This window comes from Periplaneta americana, chromosome 16 (genome assembly GCF_040183065.1).
Source record: "Periplaneta americana isolate PAMFEO1 chromosome 16, P.americana_PAMFEO1_priV1, whole genome shotgun sequence".
In the NCBI taxonomy this organism is placed as follows: domain Eukaryota; kingdom Metazoa; phylum Arthropoda; class Insecta; order Blattodea; family Blattidae; genus Periplaneta; species Periplaneta americana.
This window is the reverse complement of record NC_091132.1, coordinates 8103863-8128870: the sequence shown is the minus strand read 5'-3', so window position 1 is coordinate 8128870 and position 25008 is coordinate 8103863. Positions and strand designations below refer to the sequence as shown.

General features: G+C 35.1%; 2 protein-coding genes and 1 long non-coding RNA gene across 6 annotated transcripts in view; 2 read left to right on the top strand and 1 right to left on the bottom strand.

Annotated features, from left to right (window-relative positions):
* LOC138716413 (RRP12-like protein) overlaps positions 1-19365 on the bottom strand; it is a 53714-nt gene extending 34349 nt beyond the window's left edge. Inside the window, exons 1-7 of the mRNA XM_069849483.1 lie at positions 19232-19365; positions 11476-11653; positions 10979-11105; positions 6249-6431; positions 5400-5516; positions 3892-4113; positions 120-355 (exon numbers count right to left, since the gene is read on the bottom strand). Of these exons, the coding sequence (XP_069705584.1) occupies positions 120-355; positions 3892-4113; positions 5400-5516; positions 6249-6431; positions 10979-11105; positions 11476-11653; positions 19232-19361 (1193 nt within the window). The 5' untranslated portion in view covers positions 19362-19365. The remainder of the gene's footprint in view (positions 1-119; positions 356-3891; positions 4114-5399; positions 5517-6248; positions 6432-10978; positions 11106-11475; positions 11654-19231) is intronic.
* LOC138716414 (uncharacterized) lies at positions 227-19991 on the top strand. 3 transcript variants are annotated; one of them, XR_011336654.1, is made up of 5 exons: positions 227-366; positions 13131-16255; positions 16671-16777; positions 17198-17348; positions 19171-19991. It is a non-coding gene; the product is annotated as an uncharacterized lncRNA (long non-coding RNA). The 3 variants fall into 3 exon arrangements; XR_011336656.1 differs by lacking the exon at positions 19171-19991 and adding an exon at positions 18829-18971; XR_011336653.1 differs by lacking the exon at positions 19171-19991 and having other exon boundaries at positions 17198-18492.
* Positions 19992-20438: 447 nt separating this feature from the next.
* RhoGAP1A (Rho GTPase activating protein at 1A) overlaps positions 20439-25008 on the top strand; it is a 44188-nt gene continuing 39618 nt past the window's right edge. Inside the window, exon 1 of one of the 2 annotated variants that reach the window (XM_069849414.1) lies at positions 20439-20550. In XM_069849414.1, coding sequence (XP_069705515.1) covers positions 20508-20550 — 43 coding nt within the window. In that variant the 5' untranslated portion in view covers positions 20439-20507. Of the gene's footprint in view, positions 20551-20978; positions 22158-25008 lie in introns of those variants that run through there. The other variant, XM_069849413.1, reaches the window with a different exon arrangement.

Genomic DNA, 25008 nt, shown 5'->3' with positions numbered 1-25008 from the left:
TATGACTTAACACACTGGTTTAAAAGTAAAAGACATAAAACACCCATTCACCTATCCACTCATCCATCCACCCATTCACCATCAATCTCCTCCAGTAAACACAACTGTATTCATCATACCTTCCGAGATTTATATACGCTTCCTGCATTACAGCCAACCACGCCAGAGTGGGCTGTGTGTCACTAGAAGCTGGCTGATACTCGAAGAGAGCTGTTACAAGTTGGGCGTTGAGTTGTGGAGGGAGACAAGAGGCAGAGGGGCGTGACACAAAGAGCCCGTGAAGAGCCTGCATGCCACAGGACGTGACCAGCATGTTGCCTAACAACATCACCTTCAGGATACTCTCACAGGCTGCCTGCAACAAAGGTAAGCTTCATAGATATCTTGTTGTTCTCCAATGACTGAATTTGAGAGTATTTAACAACCCATTATTCTTCTTGCCTCCCTCTTAGGTTCTTTCATTGTTGGAACTCCTTGTTTACTTTGAATCACTCTTGTAGATGTTTATAGTTCATTCTTGTTTACAGAGGGTAACTCAACTGTTTCATACACTCCAATTTTGTGGAGGTGGGCAGCTAAGCAATCATATGTTCTAAGTTTAAACGAAATATAGCTAGTTTGTATGTTAGTCCAGATCTTGTTTTTTGAGTTAGAAACGTTTTTTTAAGGAATTGTTCCTTTGTCTTGTATCTTATTTGTTTTTTAGGCAGACTCAATATTCAGAAGTGTTTTGTTTTGAATAAGTTTGGTTTTTTTTTTGGGGGGGGGGGCTAAGAAATCTGCCTTCTCACCTTCAGTTTCTATATTATGTGATGGAACCCACTGGAAACTGATTTGTTTTCCTACATTGGATATTTGTTGTCCTTGTTTCTTGGTGTCTAATATCTTCATAAATATGTTTCAATTATAATTTTATTACAAAGTGTATTCGAAAAAAAAAAAGAAAGAAAGAAAAAGTGGGAAACTAGTCTCAAAATAGTGTCAGAGACTAATGCCAGAGCGCTGAAAACAAAACCAACAACCAACCAAATTTTAAATTTATTACAGATTTCGAAGTGATCATATTCAACATGATATAATATTATTCGGCACTTTACTAAATGAGAAGTGTATGCAGTTATTATAAATTCACAATTCATTGCCTCTCGAATTTCCCAAAGAAACACCACATCTTAATTTTTATGAAATGTTTTACACCTGATTCGTAGGTATTTTGTGTATTGTGACTGTTAATAATTACATTTACATGTGCATCATAGTGTTAGAGTCAGGCCAGCAAGACATGACCCCTAATAGAATAAGTCAATTCTGCCAAATTCACCAGGTAGAGCATATTTACAACATGAGTTGAAATGGATTTCAAACTGCAGTAGAATAAGAAATGTGACTTCTATCATAATGCTAACAAAGCCCCTATCTCTTTAATCATAAATATCATATCATGTAGGAAACATTTACGCACATGTTTAATTTTCATTACTGAGATGAAAATATTTTCGTTGAAGAATATTTGTGAGATAACAACAGTACAAGCAAAATACACAGCTGGAAATGCAAGTTTTATTGTCTTACACAATATGTGACATATTTAATCAAATAGCAAACACTGCACATGCAGTTATCTCACTCTCTTACAAAACCACTCATACATAGGCTACTGTATGTAATGTATTTACAACTTATAAAAGAACGTCGCAAAAGTGACATATTTTCTCGTCATATATTTCATGCCGTTTCGTAAGAATTCAGTTTATCACGTTGAGAATGATATTACTGTTTATTTTCTTGAATGTCACTTAAAAGGTCACAAATGAAATCATTTCATATGCATCCAAATAAAAAAACTTTCATTTTCTGAGTTACATATAAAAAGAATTGTTTATAACCCGAGAAGTAAGATATCTGGCTTATTCATAATTGCACAACCTAATTCATTAGCTTATGTAATTCACTCTGCACAAATTTACATAATATAGCAACACATGAATTGTAATCACTTCTAATATTGTCTTTCTGTTTACAGAAACAAAACATTTAAAATTAATATGAATTTTAACATTTATCAGTAGTTTATTATAATGAGACTCAATTTAGAGAATCCCACCTCCTTAATCTTTACTTTAGAGGTTCACTCACACATAACACATGTGTTTACTACTCACAACTGTTATCCCCTAAAAAATGGAGAGTCTAGAGACAGTCTCTTATTCTACCTGTTAAGCACTATTTACTTTGATTTATTTGCAACGGAAAGTAGAAATAATTATATGTATATAATAATAATGGATTTATCTTAAAACGCATTTCACAGATGTTAATAACTCCCTGTCTCATTTATCACTCCAACAGATAAAACGCAAAGAGTTACAAAGAAAATCATTTGATTAAAAACATAAAATTGTTTAGTCACACGTTAAAAGTGTTAACAATTTTTAAAGAAGGTTATACACCTTGGACAGACGGCCCGTTTCGATGCGATCTTGCGTCTTCATCAGTGTCTCCTGAACTACTGGTGATCTTGAATTCTGTGATGTGCATTTGTCAGTTGTAGGGGTGGGGGTGTGTTGCTCTTATGGTGGGGGCTGGTTGTTTGTGTGTTATGACGTATCGTGACATCGAATAATGTGTGGGTTTTTTTTTTTTTCCTTGGGGATGTAATTGAAGTGAATTTTAATGGCAGGCAGAGTAACTATCTCATGCCCCCATGTTTTAAATTGCTACCAGTGCACTTCATTAGAACCAGGTACCCAGCTTTGAAGCCGTTAGCCCTGAGAACTTACAGTATAATTATGTGTGGGTATTGAACTGTAATTGTGTATTAAGTATATGTTGTGGGTATGTTATTGTATGTTTATATATTTCGTATTGTTCTAAGATGTTTAACTGTGAACTTTTTTTCCATATCTGTTTCTATATTATTGTAGTCATGATTATTGTTGATAATGTGTTCTACATAATTTGATGTGATGTAGGGTTTGGTTATAGCTTTAATATGTTCATTATATCTTGTATGAAAGGATCTTCCTGTCTGTCCTATGTAAAAATGTGAGCAACTATTGCATTTTAGTTTGTAAACTCCAGTTGAATTATATTTATTTGAATATTTAATGTGATTATTTAGATATTTCTGTGTTGTGTTATTTGTTTTGTATGCTATCTTGTATTTTAGTTTTCTGAATGAAGTTGCAATTTTGTGAGTATTGGTATTGTGATATGTTAATGTTATGTATTTATTCTCACGTGGTGTTTGTGTTGGTTATTTTGATTATTTTGGAAAATGGGCGCCACTGCATGTTTATTTAAAATAAAGGTCCACTAACTTTGTACATAATTTCCAAATAAATTGACTCATAGATACTACTTAAAATTAACAAAATCAGATGAATTGTTTAGGAGAAACTGCTGTATGTCAATGGCATACTCTTAGTCGGTTTTTCAGTGTCAGGGAAAACTACATTTTCGCAAAAAAATGTTGTTGTTGTTGTGTTGTTGTTTTCTAATGCCAGGCGTTTGACAATAAAGTCATTTGACCTCTTGCACTACAATATTTTTCAAAGATATTATCATGACTAGCCACTGAAGCACAGATTTTGAGGTGTTCCGAATCCAAAAAAAAAAATAATAATAATAAATAAATAAATAAATAAAAAAATATTTTTTTTAGCAAAAAAATAAATAAATAAATAAATCGAATTTTTCCCGGAATAACAATATTTTCTGCTTATACTTCGTATAGTGATAAAGTAAAAAATATTCACAGTTTATGTTTGTCCCTAATATTAAAATTGATTTTAATGTTCAGGAAAATGGTTCATTTAATTCTGGAGCATTAATTTTCGGGAATGCGTTGAAAGAAACAAGTACTGTACAAAACTTCAAATTGAAACTCACTTTTAGCTGTGGTTTTGGAAATGTAGAGAGAACTTCCTTCAGCAAGCCTAGAGTGTGAAGTGTAGAAGTAGAACCTCCTAAGCTTCCTCCACTTTCCACCTCCTTTATTAAATACTTGGCAACATGTGCAGCAGCCGGGTGGTACTCTGGAGGATCCTCATTCCTCATAAAATGGCTGCCCTTCAAGATCGCACACACTGCATGCTGAGCTGCTTTCCGAATCTACGAAGTGAAAACAAAACTCTTCAGTCTCCAAAATTATACTGACTCTGTCCCAACAGACTGCTCATGTGGGGCAAGTTTATTATTATTATTATTATTATTATTATTATTATTATTATTATTATTGTCATTGTCATCATCATTGTTAGTACTGATTATTATTAGTGTATATTCAACAAGGAGAATCCTATTTCACCCGAAGGTATATTAGAATTTTAGTTGAAGACATTGTAACAATTTTTTATGCATACACATCCTAATGAACTAAACTAAACCTACAAAAAATACATCATAATAACTTACACTATTATAGAGTTGTTGTTTAGTCAACTGTCCGAAGACAGGTCTAAACCTCACAAGTGATACCAACAAGGCACCATTATGAGGCATCTAAGCCAGGAGATAATGGGGTAGGGTGGCCAGTTCCTTTTCCCCTCCAGTGCATACATCACCGATTAGCTAATAGAGAATCACTAAAATATCAAAGAGTCCACCGCTGTGGAGTAATGGTTAACTTTCCTGACCGTGAAATGAGCAGACCCAGGTTCAAATCCTGGTTGGGACAAGTTACCTGGTTGAGGTTTTTTCCGGGGTTTTCCCGCAACCTATTAAGAGCAAATACTGGGTAACTTTCGGCATTGGATCCTGAAGTCATTTCGCTGGCATTATCACCTTCATCTCACTCAGACACTAGATAACCATAGCAGTTGAAAAAAACGTCATAAAAAACATATCAAGGAATGCTTAAGTTCTATATACAATGAATGGAGACACGAAAGTTTTATATACATTAAATTAATCTGCTGATTTTCTATATGAACTAAACTGATATGGTGAATTACTATATATGTTAAGCCTATCCTCTGAAGTTCACTGTATACTATATCGATCCACTGAAGTTCTTTATACATAGATTTGATACACTAAAATTCCATATACACATACACTAGTTTAAGTTCTTTATAAACTGAACTGATTTACGTTAGAGAGTCTTTAAATGACTGTTTCATTATTATTGATCAACTTCAGTTTACTGAATGCATGGTCACTAACAGGGAGAATGATGAAAAGTCTTGGATCTTGTTGAAAACATAATTACTATTTCAGTAATATGTGATTTAACACAAGTCTTTTTTCGTGTAAAAGAAAAAGTGTTGTGAATATTCTGTGTCTTAGTAAAAAATATCTAAAATTCGGGACAGGCCCCCCCATTCAAGTGGTGTACATCCCTCCAGTCCCATGGGTAGGGCCACCCATATAATATGTGATATGTTATTTTTTATTACCTTCGGTTTGGAGTGTGTGACAAATGTTATGATTGAGTCAAATGCTTGCAGAGTGGAGGAACTTGACCATAGAGTATGTTCTTGTGCTTGCAATAATACAGAAAGACATCCAATCAGCTGAAAATAAACATATAAATATCTTACAGAAAAAATTCAATAACAATTCAACAAAATTAACATTTGAAAAGTAATGAATTTAACTATTTGCACAAATACTTCAACTGAGATATGAACATATAAAGGTGCATCTACATGGTTCAACTTTTCTTTCAACTTTAAGCATTCAAGCAAGGCATGCAAGAATGAACGAAACTTATTCAATTCTGTATGCTTTTTTCCACTAAAAATGAGAGCACATGCAGTAATTGAAAGCTACCCATTGCCGGTGGGTAATTAGTGCGTATTTCGTTCAACAGTAACATATAGCGAGCAAGCAGCTGATTGTTTTAGATGGCCGTGAATAAACTAAAAATTCTTTTGTTTGGAGATGGTGGACCTTTTAAGCTGAAAATGGCGGCAAGTACGATTAGCTTCATTGAAGATTATGGCAAATACGAGTGCCTATGGAATGTTCAACCACAATTTTGCCTAAGTATTGAATTGATATTTAATATTTATTAATTAATATACGTAGTGAAGATTATGTTTAACACAGTGCGCCGTGTAGACACAGAATCTGCATATATCATAAATGAATAGTCGTTTTCAACTTGATTCTTTCAATATTCTACCCAGATTGTATGCGTAAACACATGGAAAATTGAACCATGTAGATGCACTTTAAGAGAGTTAATTTTGTTAATACGAAAATAAAAAGAGTAACAATGCCAATTTACAGCAATCACTTACTGCTCTAAGGATGGCCGCATTGTCTGTTTCTGCAAATTTCCCTAGAATATCTACAAATGATTTAGACATCTCGGGGTACTTGAGTTTGAGAACTGAAGCAGGTACTTTTTTAATACCCATCCCAAGCAGCATGAGCACAGCTGTGAGTGACTCTTCTGACTCACAGACATCCAATGTTGTCATCTGTAAACAAACCAACACAACATACTAATGGGTTGTAACAAATTTGAATTAATCCATAGCATTACAGAAAGCACCTACTGCCTTTTGTTCAATTACGCCATAGTCTATAAATTAATGATATCCATGTCCCTAAGTTTGTTCCTAAACTTACCACATAAAAGGCAACACGTTTCTATTAAGATTTATAATATCTAGGGAAACATCAGGAAATTAACAGTTTAAGCCAATAACGACCACCTCTTTCTGCTGTATTTTGAGGGTAAGTTACTGATAACTGACGAAGTGAGAGTAGGAAAGGGGAAAGTGTGACGACATTTTGCTCAACTCTTTTCAAGGCGCAACTTACTCAAGTAACAGTGCTTACATGATAGCCAACCTATTGCTAAAATAACTAAACATAGTATTTCAAGTTTTACTTTAATTTACGAAGTCCAATATTAAGACCAGCAAGACCATTCTGTGGAGTAGGTATGAGGAATAACTGCAACTAAAAGTAACTAGTTAAATTATTCACTTTAAAATGTATATTTAAGTTTAAAAAGATATTGGCAGCAGTAGCAATGAAATCAAATCAGTTTTTTTTTCTTTTTGGTCAGATTTTCACATTACAATACTGATATTGCAAGTTATCTTGAACTTCCTGAGCAGGGACAGAGGGGCAGAGAGAAGGAAGTGTGTAACATGGGTGGAGCCAACTGAGTTGTTTGCGCATGCTCCGTATCATAATCTCTTGTCAAAAAACATAGAACTATTTCCTTCACTGCGTACCAGTAGTGTTAAATTGGAGCAGCAACCACAGGATAGTAATTATGGTGAAATCATACCACCATGGAGAAAAAGTAACGCTGTTATCCACAGCGGAGAAGAGGAATTATTGCAAGTATAATTAAGCCATTTATACCCGAACCCACACTTTCAGAAGTCGAAATTGCGATAGAAAATCTGAAAAAGTACAAGTCTCCAGGTATCGATCAAATTCCAGCAGAATTAATACAAGAGGGTGGAAGTGCATTATATAGCGAAATTTATAAACTTGTACTTGCTATTTGGGAAAAGGAAATTGTACCAGAACAATGGAAGGAGTCCATAATTGTGCCTATTTTTAAAAAGGGGGACAAAACTAACTGTGGTAACTTTCGAGGAATATCACTTTTGTTGACGTCGTACAAAATTTTGTCCAATATTCTTTTGAGAAGATTAACTCCGTATGTAGATGAAATTATTGGGGATCATCAGTGCGGTTTTCGGCGTAATAGATCGACTATTGATCAGATTTTTTGTATTCGACAGATAATGGAGAAAAAATGGGAGTATAAGGGTACAGTACATCAGTTATTCATAGATTTCAAAAAGGCATATGACTCGGTTAAGAGGGAAGTATTATATGATATTCTTATTGAATTTGGTATTCCCAAGAAACTAGTTCGATTAATTAAAATGTGTCTCAGTGAAACATACAGCAGAGTCCGTATAGGTCAGTTTCTATCTGATGCTTTTCCAATTCACTGCGGGCTAAAGCAGGGAGATGCACTATCACCTTTACTTTTTAACTTCGCGCTTGAATATGCTATTAGGAAAGTTCAGGATAACAGGCAGGGTTTGGAATTGAACGGGTTACATCAGCTTCTTGTCTATGCGGATGACGTGAATATGTTAGGAGAAAATACACAAACGATTAGGGAAAACACGGAAATTTTACTTGAAGCAAGTAGAGCGATCGGTTTGGAAGTAAATCCCGAAAAGACAAAGTATATGATTATGTCTCGTGACCAGAATATTGTACGAAATGGAAATATAAAAATTGGAGATTTATCCTTCGAAGAGGTGGAAAAATTCAAATATCTTGGAGCAACAGTAACAAATATAAATGACACTCGGGAGGAAATCAAACGCAGAATAAATATGGGAAATGCGTGTTATTATTCGGTTGAGAAGCTCTTATCATCCAGTCTGCTGTCCAAAAATCTGAAAGTTAGAATTTATAAAACAGTTATATTACCGGTTCTTCTGTATGGTTGTGAAACTTGGACTCTCACTCTGAGAGAGGAACATAGGTTCAGGGTGTTTGAGAATAAGGTGCTTAGGAAAATATTTGGGGCTAAGCGGGATGAAGTTACAGGAGAATGGAGAAAGTTACACAACACAGAACTGCACGCATTGTATTCTTCACCTGACATAATTAGGAACATTAAATCCAGACGTTTGAGATGGGCAGGGCATGTAGCACGTATGGGCGAATCCAGAAATGCATATAGAGTGTTAGTTGGGAGACCGGAGGGAAAAAGACCTTTAGGGAGGCCGAGACGTAGATGGGAGGATAATATTAAAATGGATTTGAGGGAGGTGGGATATGATGATAGAGACTGGATTAATCTTGCACAGGATAGGGACCGCTGGCGGGCTTATGTGAGGGCGGCAATGAACCTTCGGGTTCCTTAAAAGCCATTTGTAAGTAAGTAAGTAATTAAGTGTTGCGAGGAGGAAAAATTAAACAAATGTTTGCTGGAATCTCTTGATAAGGAATATGAGAGAACACCTAAATACTCTGGCAAAAGTATTAGTGAAGAGATTTAAGAATAATATTGAATTACAACCGAATGAACCTCACACTACTCGGGAAAGAATATGTATGTAATGTTTAGAATTATTGCTATAATAGTTATGTACAATAGTGTGTGTACTGTGAGGGACATAATAAATTACTGTTGTAAGTTATTATTTCGTTATAGTTCTTCAAAACATATTATTTCATTCCAGAATTAGGACGACTTCGATCAACATGTCATTCGGGATAAAATCGAAGAATTCTATCTTGTTCAGAAAGTAGTACCTACGATTAAGAAGATAATTCCGAATAGATGATGCCATTGACGAAATAATAATTTTGGACCATTCAATGGTAGCAGTTACGATAGGGATATGGATTGTGTATGATTGTAAATTAATGTAAATTCAAATAATAAGCCTGTAAAATATTTTTATAAGATGCCAGTCCCCAGCCCCAATGAGAGAGGAGTAGTGTACACACAATTACATTTAAATACTTACTCATTACAAGTTAATTAAAACCTGCTACGAAACCATGTTCTCCTCTCAAAACCGGAGTGTCATGAGATGATGTTGTCTGTATTGAACCAAGTTCTTTTACAATAGAGAGCCGTAAAGTGAAAAACCAACGTTTTCTGAAAAGAATCACGTTACCTGAGGGAGGGGCATCCTTGCCGTGCCTTTACGTTAATGAGTACATGCCGTACCGAGTAGTTCGAAAAACAGACTTAGGGGATATAAGGTTTAAGGTAACTTGCAATAACAGTACATATGCGAGAAAAGATAAGTAGAATATTAAATGTCACAGTATCCACTTACTACTTTACGTAAATTCGATTTCATGTAAATTTTGCAGGCCAGTGTTAGTAAAGTTGTGGAAATATAATTTTCATTTCAAAGAAAGTAAATGGAAGCTCCAACAAGAATCTTCTAATGTTAATTTTTATTTTGAAAAGTTTGTACTGACACTTATCAATTTTCACTGTACATCTCAGAGCATACATTTGTAATATTTCCTGTGTGTTAAATAAAAGAAATTAATAAATAATTCTATTTACACAACCCGAAATATTTATCTTTTGTTTCCACAAACATCAACTTGCAGTCTTGCAAGTGCTGTGTGAGTATTTAGAGCAATTCCGACCTACAAATAGTTCTACAAAATGTAACCCTTATGAAATTAAGAAGTAGCTATAATAATTGGTAAACTCACTTATTAGGAGAACATTCTGAAAGCTGTAAAATAATACAACTAATTTACATGTTTAAGGGATGAAATGGGTAAAATTTCTAGTTTCGACATTTTTTTAAGCTAGCAACTTACTTTTTGTATACAACTATCTCTTGTTTGTAGTATCAATGCCCACAATTTTTATTAGTGGTTTCTGAATTATATATATATATATATATATATATATATATATATAAAGAAAAAGGCTTTTTGAAAATGTATCTGTTTTCGCAAAATATATGGTTCAGGCCTCAAAAACTGTACAGCATCTTTGACATGCATATAATTTAACAGCAGACCCATAATTTGAATTTCGAATGTATGACTGATCTGAAAAAAATTTACTCCAGTCAGTTTAAATTTTATTTATTTATTTTTAAGTGTCGGGATAGTATATTTATTTTTTTTTTTTTAATTTTAAAATATTTACTTCTTCCAAAAAAAAAAAAAAAAGACTCTGTAGTTTTGTTAACCATACTTTTCAGAATATGCAGTAAAAATTCCAACTTCTTAGCATGAAATTTGTTGGAGCCTATAGTATTTGAATGTGAATAAATAAATAAATAAATACAATGAAAATAAATGGGGGGGAGGGGATTCTCGAAAATGTCCAAAATTCCACTGATCTTCCCCTTAACTGATTATAAATTCTTGAAAATTTTGTTGCCTAAAAGAAATGAAAATAACATTTTAGACATAGTAATAAATGTTTATCCACAGTGGAAAAACACACATACAAATTACAATTTGCATATATGCAAGTACTAACCAGTGCACCTAAATATTCAACAGTAGTTTCCTTTCCACCATTACTCTTGATGACCTCAGTAACAGCAGCCAGGACAGCCAACATTTCTTTATGAAGGGCTGAATCAGACCGGAATCCCTTCAGTAACCTGTTTGAGGTAACAGAAATTAAATTAGGCTTATTTACCCATATATAGTATATAAGCACATGGTTTATAAAATACACTCGCCATATTCTAAGAGTGACTTATTAAAAAAAAAATGCCATTTGAATCTTCATCCAGATTTTCAGTCCCAAATGTGAAGATGTGCAATTCTTCCCAACACAATGCATTGTGATGCTAATCACAGTGAATTTAGCATCACACTCGCTATGTTTTTTTACTACAGAACAGTTTTGAGGTTGTGTTGCAGCAGGCAGTCAATCATGAAACTTTGTGCCATATGCACTTGTTTATGTGTGGTATCATTCCTTAGCTAAACGGTAATTAATATAATTATTTTGACAGAATTACTTACCTACTAAACGACATGTTTGAACATTCACTCCAATCACTAGCAAATGTTTGAAATGTCTTGAAAGTTCCTCCATAACTAGCATCGTCGTAATCATCTTGGAAGTCTTCACTTTTGCTTCTTTTGGTCCCAAGGAGAGAATCGTGCTTCTTCAAGGCCTCTGATGTTAGGTTACCCTCACCTGAATTCACACATTCAACCATTACAAATACATTAAAACAGAACATGTGATGATTTAATTTTTATGTATTCCAATTATGTGCCTCTAAAAATATGTTTTAATTATGTAATTTATTTTGTTAAGTTTGTGTTAACTCACAAGTTAAATTATTAAGACATTGTACCGTATTTCCAATATGTTTCCATTTTGTAACCAGTTAAAATTACATAGAGAATAACAGTTTTCATTCTGACGGCTTACTTACTGCTCATACCCATAGATTTTAGTTCTCAGTACTCCATTCCATACTGGGAAATGATTTTACACTGATTAAATGCAACTCTTTGTAGTTAGCCTACTCCTTCAGTTCCACGTTATACATTATAAAATAATAAGACAAGGTGTCGGTGCAGGTGTTACGTGCTGTCTCTTCTCACTTTATAGATCTCTTGAATATGGAACAACAAGTTTTGATGGTGAAATCATTGCAATAAGTGAAAGTCTCAGGAATCTTCTATGCCACATCAATAAATTTAGGAATGCAGTTATATTGTCAGACTCCAAAGCAGCTATTCTATCAATAGTCTCTAAACACACTTTCCTCTCAAACAGCAGAAATAACTAAAATGCTCTCTCAATTAATATCACTCAATAAAAGAATTGTTTTCCAATGGATACCATCCCATTGTGGAATCCTGGGAAACAAGAATGCGGATGCTTTAGCAAAGAAGGGCAACACTGCTACTTACAGACCTGTTACTAAATCTACGTATTACTCTGTGAAAAAATTTATTAAATCTACATACTTAGACTTCAACAAACAAAATTTGATAACACAATCCCAAGGGAAAAGATGGAACTCTTTGCATCAAAATCCACAGTTAATTCCCGATTTACCACGAAAATCATCTGTAGCTGCATTTAGATTGGCAACAGGCCATGATTGTTTGGGCAAACACCTACATAGAATTGGAATATATCAGTCCCCTAACTGCCCATTGTGCAACTCAAACCAAGAAATGGATTCGGAACACCTCAAAATCTGTGCTTCAGTGGCTAGTCATGATAATATCTTTGAAAAATATTGGAGTGCAAGAGGTCAAATGACTTTATTGTCAAACGCCTGGCATTAGAAAACAACAACAACAACAACATAAAATAATAAGATAAAAAAAATAGAAACAAACTGCAGACAAAATCCTTTTCAATAGAATCAATCTCATAATAGATTCAGCTAGAAAGAACACACTGAAATGCATTCAGACAGTTTAGTGAAATAGACGCAGTATTACAAACCAGAATACTGTAACGTGGAAACAGAACAGGCCTTGCATGTTGGAGCAGTAATGGTGATGGTGAGGCTAAGTCTCCATACAAACAGACAAGCATTTCATGTTGCATGCAAACAAGAAAATAACACAGGACAAAATAGTAAAAATAAATGGCAAAAAATCAAGTTCTAATCAAACTACAAAAACGTTGTTATTTATTGTTTCAGATAACTAAGCACCTTTAGCTGGCATGACTGGGTACCACTCACAAAGTGACGGCAGCTTTCAATATGATCCATCAAATCCACATATCCAATGACACTGCGGAAAAACTCATGTACAAATTTAAGGGAAGAGGCAGCATTGGAGATCAAGCGTGGTACGATCATCCCACAATGGCAATCGATGAAGTTCCTTCAGTGATGGTGTTTGCAGTTATGGTGCAGCAGAGAAAGTTCCCACTGCCTATCTCTGGGAGCAGGCATCAGTTGCACACCACTAAATGGCATCCATACAAATTGCAATATTTTCTAACATATGATTGGAGGATGATCTCAATTTGAGACTGTAGTTTTTGACTGTTGGGTCTGAAACAGATCCAAAATAACCTGCAGTTTCCCAAATAGCTCTTATTATCTGATGAAGTGAACTTCTATGTGCATACTTACTTCCTTACTTACTGGCTTTTAAGGAACCCAGAGGTTCATTGCCGCCCTCACATAAGCCCGCCATTGGTCCCTATCCTGAGCAAGATTAATCCAATCTCTACCATCATATCCCACCTCCCTCAAATCCATTTTAATATCATCTTCCCATCTGCGTCTCGGCCTCGCCAAAGGTCTTTTTCCCTCTGGCCTCCCAACTAACACTCTATATGCATTTCTGGATTCGCCCATACGTGCTACATGCCCTGCCCATCTCAAACGTCTGGATTTTATGTTCCTAATTATATCAGGTGAAGAATACAATGTGTGCAGCTCTCCGTTATGTAACTTTCTCCATTCTCCTGTAACTTCATCCCTCTTAGCCCCAAATATTTTCCTAAGAACCTTATTCTCAAACACCCTTAATCTCTATTCCTCTCTCAAAGTGAGAGTCCAAGTTTCACAACCATACAGAACAACCGGTAATATAACTGTTTTATAAATTCTAACTTTCAGATTTTTTGACAGAAGACTAGATGACAAAAGCTTCTCAACCGAATAATAACACACATTTCCCATATTTATTCTGCGTTTAATTTCCTCCCGAGTGTCATTTATATTTGTTACTGTTGCTCCAAGATATTTGAATTTTTCCACCTCTTCGAAAGATAAATCTCCAATTTTTATAGTTCCATTTCGTACAATATTCTGGTTACGAGACATAATCATACACTTAGTCTTTTCGGGATTTACTTCTAACCCTATCGCTTTACTTGCTTCAACTAGAATTTCCGCGTTTTCCCTAATCGTTTGTGGATTTTCTCCTAACATATTCACGTCGTCCGCATAGACAAGAAACTCATGTAGCCCATTCAACTCCAAACCCTGTCTGTTATCCTGGACTTTCCTAATGGCATATTCTAGAGTGAAGTTAAAAAGTAAAGGTGATAGTGCATCTCCCTACTTTAGCCCACAGTGAATTGGAAAAGCATCAGATAGAAACTGGCCTATACGGACTCTGCTGTAAGTTTCACTAAGACACATTTTAATTAATCGAACTAGTTTCTTGGGAATACCAAATTCAATAAGAATATTATATAAAACTTCTCTCTTAACTGAGTCATATGCCTTTTTGAAATCTACTACTACGTACATGGTAAGCCAAAACCAGCACTAATAGAATGAGAGCAGTCTGCATTGGATGAATGTCAGCAAAATACAAGGTGTCAGGCAGCAGATGGAACTAAACATGGTTAACTACGTCAACATGAGTGGCTTGGTGTACAGTTCCCTAACACCTGGATTGGACGCCGCAGTCCTGTGGAGTAGCCTTTGCAGTCACCAGACCTCATACGTTTAGACTACCTTCAAGGACACCTCAAGACAAATCTTCGGCACTGTACTGTCGAAGAATGTGCCAAGATATATCACCTGGACTTTTTTATGCTGTTATACGTGATTGGGAAGACTGAATGTCGATGTGCCATGACCTCCAAGATGAACATATGAAACACATTTTGTGACTTCCACAGTAGATTTGAACACATGGTTGTTGGCGACATGAAATGCTTGTATGTTTGTATGGAGACTTTTGTCTCGCCCTGTATAAAATTATCCAAAATCTTTAGTTTCAAAAAAATTAATTATCTACAAAATTATACCTCCAGACAAAAATATCAATAGGGTTTAGAGACATTAATACGAATTATACTCTGAAAAATTAATTTAAGTGTAGCCGTAATGAAGAAAGATAAAAATGGCATAAATAAGTCAATACCTTATAGCCTAAGAATGAGCAAAGACTATCATTCGTACATGTTCGCAGCATTTATTCTGCTGCTTTGCGCATATTATTGTAACTGATTTACAGAATAGTTATACACCGACATTCATGTCACGAAAAAATTTTTTTATCCATTCATAATTAATATTAACATACTGATAATAATTATTAATAGACATAAACCGAGTTTCCCAAAAGATCATTTGAGAATAGGAAAGAATCCATTGTTAACACATGCAAGTCAAGTGTTGCCCAGAAATCGTTAATTAATTTTTCTCGAAATGAAAATGACGTGAAATAAGTGAGACAAAATTATATTCAGCTAAACTAGCACATGAGAAATTCTGGTAATTTTGGAAGTGAAAGTCGTCAAATTTATAAGGGATGATTTTTTTTTTCCTTGTGGAGATGATGTTTAATATTTAAGGCGCTATACTTCAGTCAGCCACAATAATATTTCCGTAAAAGACGAGTATTTCCCCTGGACCCCCCCCCCCCCAAAAAAAACAATATTCACCTGAACTTCCCGTGTGCTAGTTCATTCAGTTACAGGACATATTTCAAGTTAGACGAAATCTATGCCAATGTTATTTCCATATATTCTCCACTAAATTACACAAGTTGTAATGCCTGTACACTGGAGTTACTTATGGACAGAAATTTAAATATAGCGGGCTTAGAAATGTTCAGGGCTCTAGTGCATGGAGGAATAAATTAATAATTTGTTTCTCCATGTTCTATTGTACTATATCGATCTTCGAACATAAAATATGCTCAAAAATATCGATAACCTATAATGTGCTGACCTCTGATGCTATTTTCCGAATCTGTTAAATTTACTTCCCGCCACACGTGTTCATTACAAATGGCAAGAAGTTCAATTGGAAGTGCTACAATTTCTTTCATTGAAAGAGGTCGTAGACAGGTAAAATTTGGAATTATGTTATGTCAGGATATTTCTGATAGTAATCATTTTTTTACAAAATGCTCATTTTAATTAATTTGTTTAATTAACAATTTACATTTAACTTGCAAGTTGCATATGAAATTTGACATTTTCTTCCACTGTCAGAAAATATGAACAGATAAATGAGGTTAAAATATTTGGTATTGAAAGTAATGATTTCCTATTAAAAAGGTTAAATCGTTTAATTAGCACAAGATCTAGGAATCAATGTCGTTTATAATAGTTTAAGGATTTAATTTGTGTATTTGCGTCATCTTTCGTTTATAATAGTTTAAGGATTTAATTTGTGTATTTGCGTCATCTTAGCAAGTTTTCCTATTTGGAATATAATATGGCATATGTTTTGAGTTTTCACGTGATTTTTTTTTTCCAGACAAAATAAAAAGGCAATTAAAATCTGCGTTACGTGCATACAATTACAGCAGTGAAAAGTTAGAAGAAATGCTTGACGAGATAAAATGGAAATAATATTGCCGAAAAGTATGTATAAGTAAAGTGGAATTAACATTTCATTACGGTATTTTGTATATTTATGTCCCTACACAATTCATAGAAAAACATTGTGGCTGAAGTTAAATGAAAGTCACGCTGAAACACTTATATGACAAAAGATTTTCACAAATTATGTTATGAAATTACCATCTTGAACACACTAAAACAGCATTTGTAGCCTATTTATATTTTCAGTAACCCCTTTTTGATTAAGTACTGATACTAGACCACGTGAGTAAAAAAATTCAGTCACTTCAGAAATAACTTTTCTAGAAAGTCACAAAGTAAATTAATTTTTTACCATGCACCACGATCAAACTTAAAAGAATTAAACACCTATATCACACTCTTGGACAACAACAAACGCAAAAGTAACTTCTAATTTCAGTAAGGGAATTCTATTTTCAGATAACCTCAAATTATGATGAAAAACATGACCCTGGAACGAGATATCACAATGCCTTCAGAAAATGCCCTTGCTCTTCTGTGTCATCTACAAAATAAAGCCTGTGGTCTAATCTGGATTGGGATTGGTGTCAAGGTGCAAGATATGAACAAGGTAATTTCAGGTGCTTCCATTTTTGTAACACTGAAATGATGGAAGTGTCACATAGCAGCCCCATTTTAGAGCATGTGGAAAACAGTTCTCGTGCAAAAAAATATGACAAATTGAACATAACAGTGATTGAAGACAATTCACTGGTCACAACTTGAATTAAAAGAGATTTTTGAGTCACTACTTTAGTACGATTCTTGGCATCTCTCAGTGCAGTCCCTACCGGAGATCCGATTGAGGGACTATTTTACCTCCAGAGAATTTTACACTGAGGGACTCCATGAATATAAACAGTGAAAAATATAGTGGGACTGCGTTGGTGGTAATGGAGCTTATGTGGGTACCTCTTTGTTACTTGTTACCTTAAACAACAAGTTTAAGCCCTCTCACCACAACAAGGTGAGTACCCACGAGAGGGTTTGAGTCACTACGTAAAAGGTAAAATGATACCATCACATAATTTGCCTCAACAAACTGCAGTTGTCACAGACATTATGTATGCTGACACAATGTGTATCTTCATCTTCCATCATAATACAAATGGCAGTAATTCTAACTACAAAATACCTGTTTTGTGTTCGATTCACGACAGAGTCGACATTTACAGAAAGGTTTTTTCCTACCTGTAGTGAATCCACCTTCCCTTCTAGCAACGACAAAGCTGTGATTTCCACCACACAGAAATATAATAGGAGAGCAGGCGAAAAGCATGTGTTATTCATAGACATGGAAGCAATATGAGGCAGTCTGGCAAGCAAGTAAACAGCTGTATTGCACTTATCTGTCAGTGCGTGTGGGTATGAAGTTCTGAAATTATGGCCAATATATTGTATATCAAAATATTATTCCTTGTCTGTTACAGAAACTAGACCTTATGATGTGTTTTGACATCAGGAAACACTTGAAATTGGTCATTCCATCTCATTATCGGCCATTTTCTCGTTCTGTGCCCACTTGGCTTATAATTATAAACAGTTTTGGGATTCTTGTTTCTGACGTCCTGAACAGGTAGAAAAAGCGAAGGGCAACTAATATAACAGAAAAGGCTTTTATTTGTAGTGAAGGCAACTCTTCCGCAAATGGAAACTGATACGTACATTCTCTGCAAGTGCAGTTTACCTTTAGAAGTTGTACTGTATCATGTTTACATTCATGCATTTATTGGTTTGTGGAAACATTTCAGTATACGGATTCCTCACTGACAAGTTTATATCTTAAAATACCAAAAAGAGCAGATTTGTCTGCGTTTGTCAAATGCGCATTATCATGCTTACGAAAAGGCACTTTTCAATGCCAATAATTTATTTTGTGTGTACAAGGTTGAAATTTTGAAGTAAGAGAGAAAGGAAGGAATCCATGTTCTGAAATTAAACAATACTCCAACATTTATATTTTTTTATTATTTTATTCAGGCTACTGCTTTTGCAAAAAAAAAAAATTGTGAGAAGTTCTGTGTTTATATTTTTAATTGTGTTTTCCTCAGGAGGCATGGGGAAAGAAGAGCATGACCAAACAAGTTATAACGACGTGTAATTAAGTATACAGTTTTTAGCTAAAAAAATTGTCATCATTTTTTGTAAGATAAATTTCTCACGTCTCTGTCATTAAACCGAATTTTTAACACTCTTTTTTTCCTAATAGTTTCCTAGGGAATGACCTACATTAACCATATTTGGAAAAGATCATGAACAGATCAAGTATCATCTCTAACGTTACAACCACAACAAATGCAACTTTCTTCTTTTTTTTTTTTTTTTTTTTTCTAAAATAAAAACATAGCATATTCAATATGATATGACGAGTATCAGTACCATGTATGTTACAGATTAAATCGAAATGGTATATTTCCAGAACCTGAATCAGCATAACCTCGAAGTTGAACTTACCAGCATTCTCCTGAAAAAATCTAGATTTTGCGACATCTCTGAACTTCTTCGTCTCAGGATTGGAGCTAGAACTATGGCCCTTCTTCCATCGCTTTCCTTTACCCTTTACTCTACGTCGGAAATTAACCATTTTAAACAGTAAATCACACACGTTATGTTAGCAGTCGCCTCGAAATAGAAAACGTACGCACGTGTATAGATTGCAGCATGGCATGTATTACACAACACATGGATAAATAGCTATATATGTAATTTGAACTGGTAATGGAAATTACGGGAAAACGGCTGAACGAATTTTAATAAATGACCCCTCATTTTGAAGCTTGGAACTCAAAGTTTTTCAGAAAAATAGTAGTTTTCAGTGAAATGTTCATTTTTCAACATAATTTTCCTATTTTCCAAAATCCATCTGTCGTCAGTTTTGAGAACTAGCTAATTGTATTTCAGAATAAAACAAAACACACACTACAGTAAGAGTAAATATTACAGGAAGGCCATGATCTGCAAGAATGCTGACATATTTAGAGCTCAAATTAAATTGGTTATTAAAAACTTAACTTCTGTGCCATAAGAAATGTGAAAGATATCATTTTGACAAATGCAAGAATCGCACAAAATCATTGAGTGAATATAGTATAGAGTGATATGTGTGTGTATAAGCAGTGTATGTTAAACAGTGATGTTTATGGATGTTGTAAAAACAGTGTTGTTGAATGTATTGTAAAGTAATAGTAATATAATAAATTGAACTATCTGAATAGTTCTTGCAGACTTTTCCATTGCGCTGTACAATAAATACCCAAAGAATACAATCCCAATTATCTAACCCTTTGCTTTATTTTTTGTCTCTGGTTATATTTTAATTGGGTAGTGTAGAATAGATCGTCTCTTGTATCTTCCTGTTGGCTCCGGTAAGAATTTTCAGTAAAAGATGCTGTGAGCAATAAGAATGTAAATGTTTTATTTTAAATTGAGTGAGTTTTGTTTATCGATTAGAGTGGGAGGGAATACTTTCTGCAGTTTAACACTTCCGTCACCAGGTGCGCTGCTAAATGCATGGAGTAATTACTCTTTTTGCTACTTGGTGCGCTGCTGGATGAATAACTCCTCTCCCTCCCCAACAGGTGGCAGCAAGGTCAATCTTTACAACAGCGCCTCTAGTATGTGTTACGGGAAACAGCAAGTTTCGCATCCTATATGCAAAAATTCTCCATTGAACTCACTATGGACGCCTGGAACATTGTTGGCGACGGACCCGCATGGAAGAGACTACGTCATGAGACCAAAGACGTTATATAGTATCATTAGACTGAATTCAGGTAGCTGTTATTTATTTTTTATTTATGCTTTCTTTTCGGTCTACCTCCAACCTGTGTGCCTTCTCACCATTCTTCATCTGGTTCGAGTTCACCATGGCAATGGTGTACCGACGGGACCCCTGATCACGGGTTAAACCCAACTCGTTGGTCAAACCCCCAGAGGAAGAAAAAAAGAGAGAGAGACGAAAGCAATAATATTATTAAATTCTGTCTTTTTCTTGGTTAGGTTTTAAGTCCTTCAACAACGTACATGATTTATTTATATATGATTTTATGATTAGACACAGTAATCTGATTGAACCCCCTCTGCCCAAGAAAGAGAGGATGATTCGAGAATAATACAAAATAGCGTCATTGGTAAGTGTCCCTTCACCCTTTTTCCAGTTGTCCTCTGAAAGTTTCGATGGACAGACAAAGCTTATGAAATGTGACATGCTGTTTGTTTCATCATCCAATGATACATCTTGCGTATGTTGTGTATTGATGAAAAGTCAAGCCATAATCATAGAGGCCGTGGCTGGGCGAAGATAAAGTTTATCATGGCAGGAGGCAGATGTTCGTGTGGGAGTGGGTTAAATTGGGAAGTTTGTGGACAAATAATGCGAGTATAGGATGTTTATATTACTTTGTTGAAACTGAGATGAGTGTTTTTGGCGATTTTCGAAATGTCTGGGTCCAGAGATTCCCCGGCAGTGACTTGCCAGCAGCTTGGGAAGAAGATGTCAGAGCGAATCTCGCTAAACACAAACAAAAAGTCGCAGTCTTGAAGGAAGAGTTGGAGAAGGAGGAGTTCTACGTGGAATATCTTGAACAGTTACTAATAGACGTTGCAAATCATAAAACGCGGACAACAAATGAGGAAGAAGGTAATAATGATGATAAGAAAGATTCGAAGTGTAAAGAGAGAAAAATTAAATCTAGGCCTGGCTCAATGCAAAGTATGGGATTACAGGAAAGTTCTGATACAAGTGGGAATAATGCAGAAGATAATATTGAGCCTCCTGTAGATTTAACTGAGACAATCAATAAAGAATCTGCAAATCAATGCATTAGTGAAATATCTTTCGCCTTACCGGAACGCAGCATAAATCGTTCCAACAGTGAAGTGCCAAACAGGAGCAAAGCATCAGAAAATAAACGTCCCAGGTGTAATACCCATCCTGATATTTCGAACTATGTTACAGTAATTGAAGTGAATGGTTTAAATGTAGTTAAGGGTGATGGAATGAAGGATACCTCTGACAGCCAAGGAGCTGCTACGAAGAAGGTACCTCCCACACCACCTCCCAAGAAATTTTACAACAAATCAAAATCAGGGAATAATGGTTCTTCGAGTTCTATTGATAAGATTGATGATACAGGAAGTCAAGTGGAAGATGTTGGCGAAGAACAAAATGAAAGTGATACACAAGAAGAAGGTGCAGCAGCTTATTCAAAAAATAAAAGTTTAGAATCTGTGGAAGCAGATGTGAAACTTGATGAGCATTTAGTACAAGAGAAGAGTCCAATGGAAGATGTAAGCAGTGAGGATGGAGTGTTGCCAGATGAGGAAGAACCATACTATGATTCAGTGGCACTTGACGGCGAGTATGTTTACTTACAAGCTGGTAAGTAGTTTAAAATTGTATGTATATGTTAACAGTGAGTTTACGTCACAGTAAAAAGTAACAAGTGTGAAGTTTAAATTGTTGAATTCAAATACCTAGCTATTAAAATTTTAAAGATTTTCTTAAATTGGACATGTGGAATATCCGCTGTTGATATCTTGAATTGTAACTTTCAAAAGCAATTTGACGTTAATGGATTTCAGTTCATAACTGGATTACGTGGGAATAGAAATGAGGGGCGTTTTCACAAAACTCGTTATCTACAAAATCTTCTTTTTTTCAAGACAACTCTTTTCTAAAATAGAGAATAGTAGATACCGAGTTTTGAAAAATCTCTTTTATTTCAAGATCAATTTACTGATATACTTACCAACTTTAGCTTAATTCTGATAGCACCATTGGATTCTCCTGACCCAAAAACATAAGGATACGCTAAAACCTCAAAATCGAAAAAAATGTAGATAACGAGTTTTGTGAAAACGCCCCTCAAATTTAAGTCAATGTAATGCAACAATGGTGTATTACAGCATTTGGGAGGATGAAAGATAAATCCTCAAAGAAGTAGATCACCTTACATTCACGCTTTCATATGTTTGTTTGAATACGAGAGAAAAGGAGAGAGTAGAGAGAGTGTCTGTATGGGTGTGTTGATGAGTGAAGATGTATGTGATTGATTGTTTGTTTTGTTTATTTTTGTTTGTATGACACCATTTATAGTCAGCCTTGCAAAAAATCTTAAGTAATTTTAGGACTCCCGTGAACAAGTTCATAGAAATGATTTTCATGAAAAAGTATAATTTACAAAGACAATATCTGGCCGCGAAACCAGGTGGTCCGGGTTCGATTCCCGGTCGAGGCAAGTTACCTGGTTGAGGTTTTTTCCGGGGTTTTCCTTCAACCCAATATGAGCAAATGCTGGGTAACTTTCGGTGCTGGACCTCGGACTCATTTCACTGGCATTATCACCTTCATCTCATTCAGACGTTAAATAACCTAAGATGTTGATAAAGCGTCGTAAAATAACCTACTTAAAAATAACCTTACAAAGACAATAATAGCCTATATTGTTTATTAAGGGAATTAAAGCAGTAGGCCTATACGATATTTTTCTTAGTGATGGTGTTTAGGTAACTTAAAAGGATTTATCCCACATAAAGATTTTGTCTGGAACAACAAAAATTAAATTTTAACATTTTATTATTAGTTACCTTATTTGAAGGAATGTAAATATAATTGCCAGAAACATACCTCCACATTTTGTAATTAAATTTTAACTAATTACAGCAAAAAAAAAAGTCAAATTTAAAAAAATGAAGATGAAGCCCTTTTACCTAAACACCATCGTTATGCCTTGACTAGTCAAACTTAAATTTTAGTTTATCCACAGTGAAATTTCTGTATTACAGACACTACGGTAACTTTACATCAGTACATATTTAAAATATTGTGTCAGGTATTCAAATATGGATTGAAAACATTTTATTTTTATAAAAATACTTTCTTAGCTTAATAGTATTCTTTCCCATTGAATACACGTTTTCATAGACTTCATAGGTCACTAGGCTCAGTGTTAACACGCTGGCCTTCCACTCAAATGCCTCAGGTTTGATCCCTGTCTACGTCGTGATGGAATTTGTGATGGACAAAGATGTTGCAGAAGGTTATTCTCGGGGTAATTCCATTTCCCTCTTTCATTCCACCAAGACTCATTTCATCTATCATCTGCAATAGTTAAAAATAGGCTGGAACGAAGTCTTGGAATTCTGATGCTCATGTAGCAAGGGTTTGGAGGTTTATGAGGTAGGCCTACTCTTCTGGAGATGGGACCTGGCTCTGTCACTGCTGAGGCATGATGACCCACCTGTCAGCATCGGATTCACGAATACCATCCAGGCGACACAGATAGAGCACACAATGGGTCCTAAGTGCAAGGACCCATCCTGGATCCAGCCCTTGAAAAGCCAAGTCAAAAAATGTATTTTAGTACTAATGGTGAAAATTATATTTTGACTATCTCCAAGTAGAACTTCATTCTGAGTTTCCATTCTTCCAAAACTTCTCTTCCGTAATTTGGTATGTATTTATTTTCAAAATTTCAGTTAAATGTTTTTGAGCTTTAGTCACTTTTATTATTTTAATGTACCGAAGTACATATGATATTTCCATGCAGATATTCTGCGTCATCATACGATGAAAGAGTAATGGAACGGAAAAAAATTCTCTCTGGTGCCGGGATTTGAACCCAGGTTTTCAGCTCTACGTGCTGATGCTTTATCCACTAAGGTGGGTATCCGGTGTGTCTTAGTGGATAAAGCATCAGCACGTAGAGCTGAAAACCCGGGTTCAAATCCCGGCGCCAGAGAGAATTTTTCTCCGGTCCATTACTCTTTCATCGTTTATTCACTTTGATGTTAGGCTAATACTCTGTTAAGTTCATTTTAACAGACTTAAATCAGGTCCAACTAAAAGAGCTTGACTATCTAAGTAAAGTATTACAAGTAAATAAAAATAGGGTATTTCTTCCTACTCCATTTAATAATCGCCCACTCTGCCTTTCATGTGGCGACCCAGGTTCGATCCCCATCTGAGTCACACATGAATTTGTGTTGGACAAAGCAGATGCTGAGGGGCTTTTCTTGGGGTTCTCCTCACTATTGTCAGTCTATCAGCACTCCACAAACACCCTGTACTCTGTGAGGCTCTGAGCTAGGCCTTCAGAACAAATAACAGTGGCTAAAATGGTGAATGAGTTGTATACAGTGTGTTTAATAAAGATACTCGTGTATCTGTTTTTAACATAATAAGTTAACACATTTCTCAGTTCCATAATGAAAAACATAAGAAAAAGGAT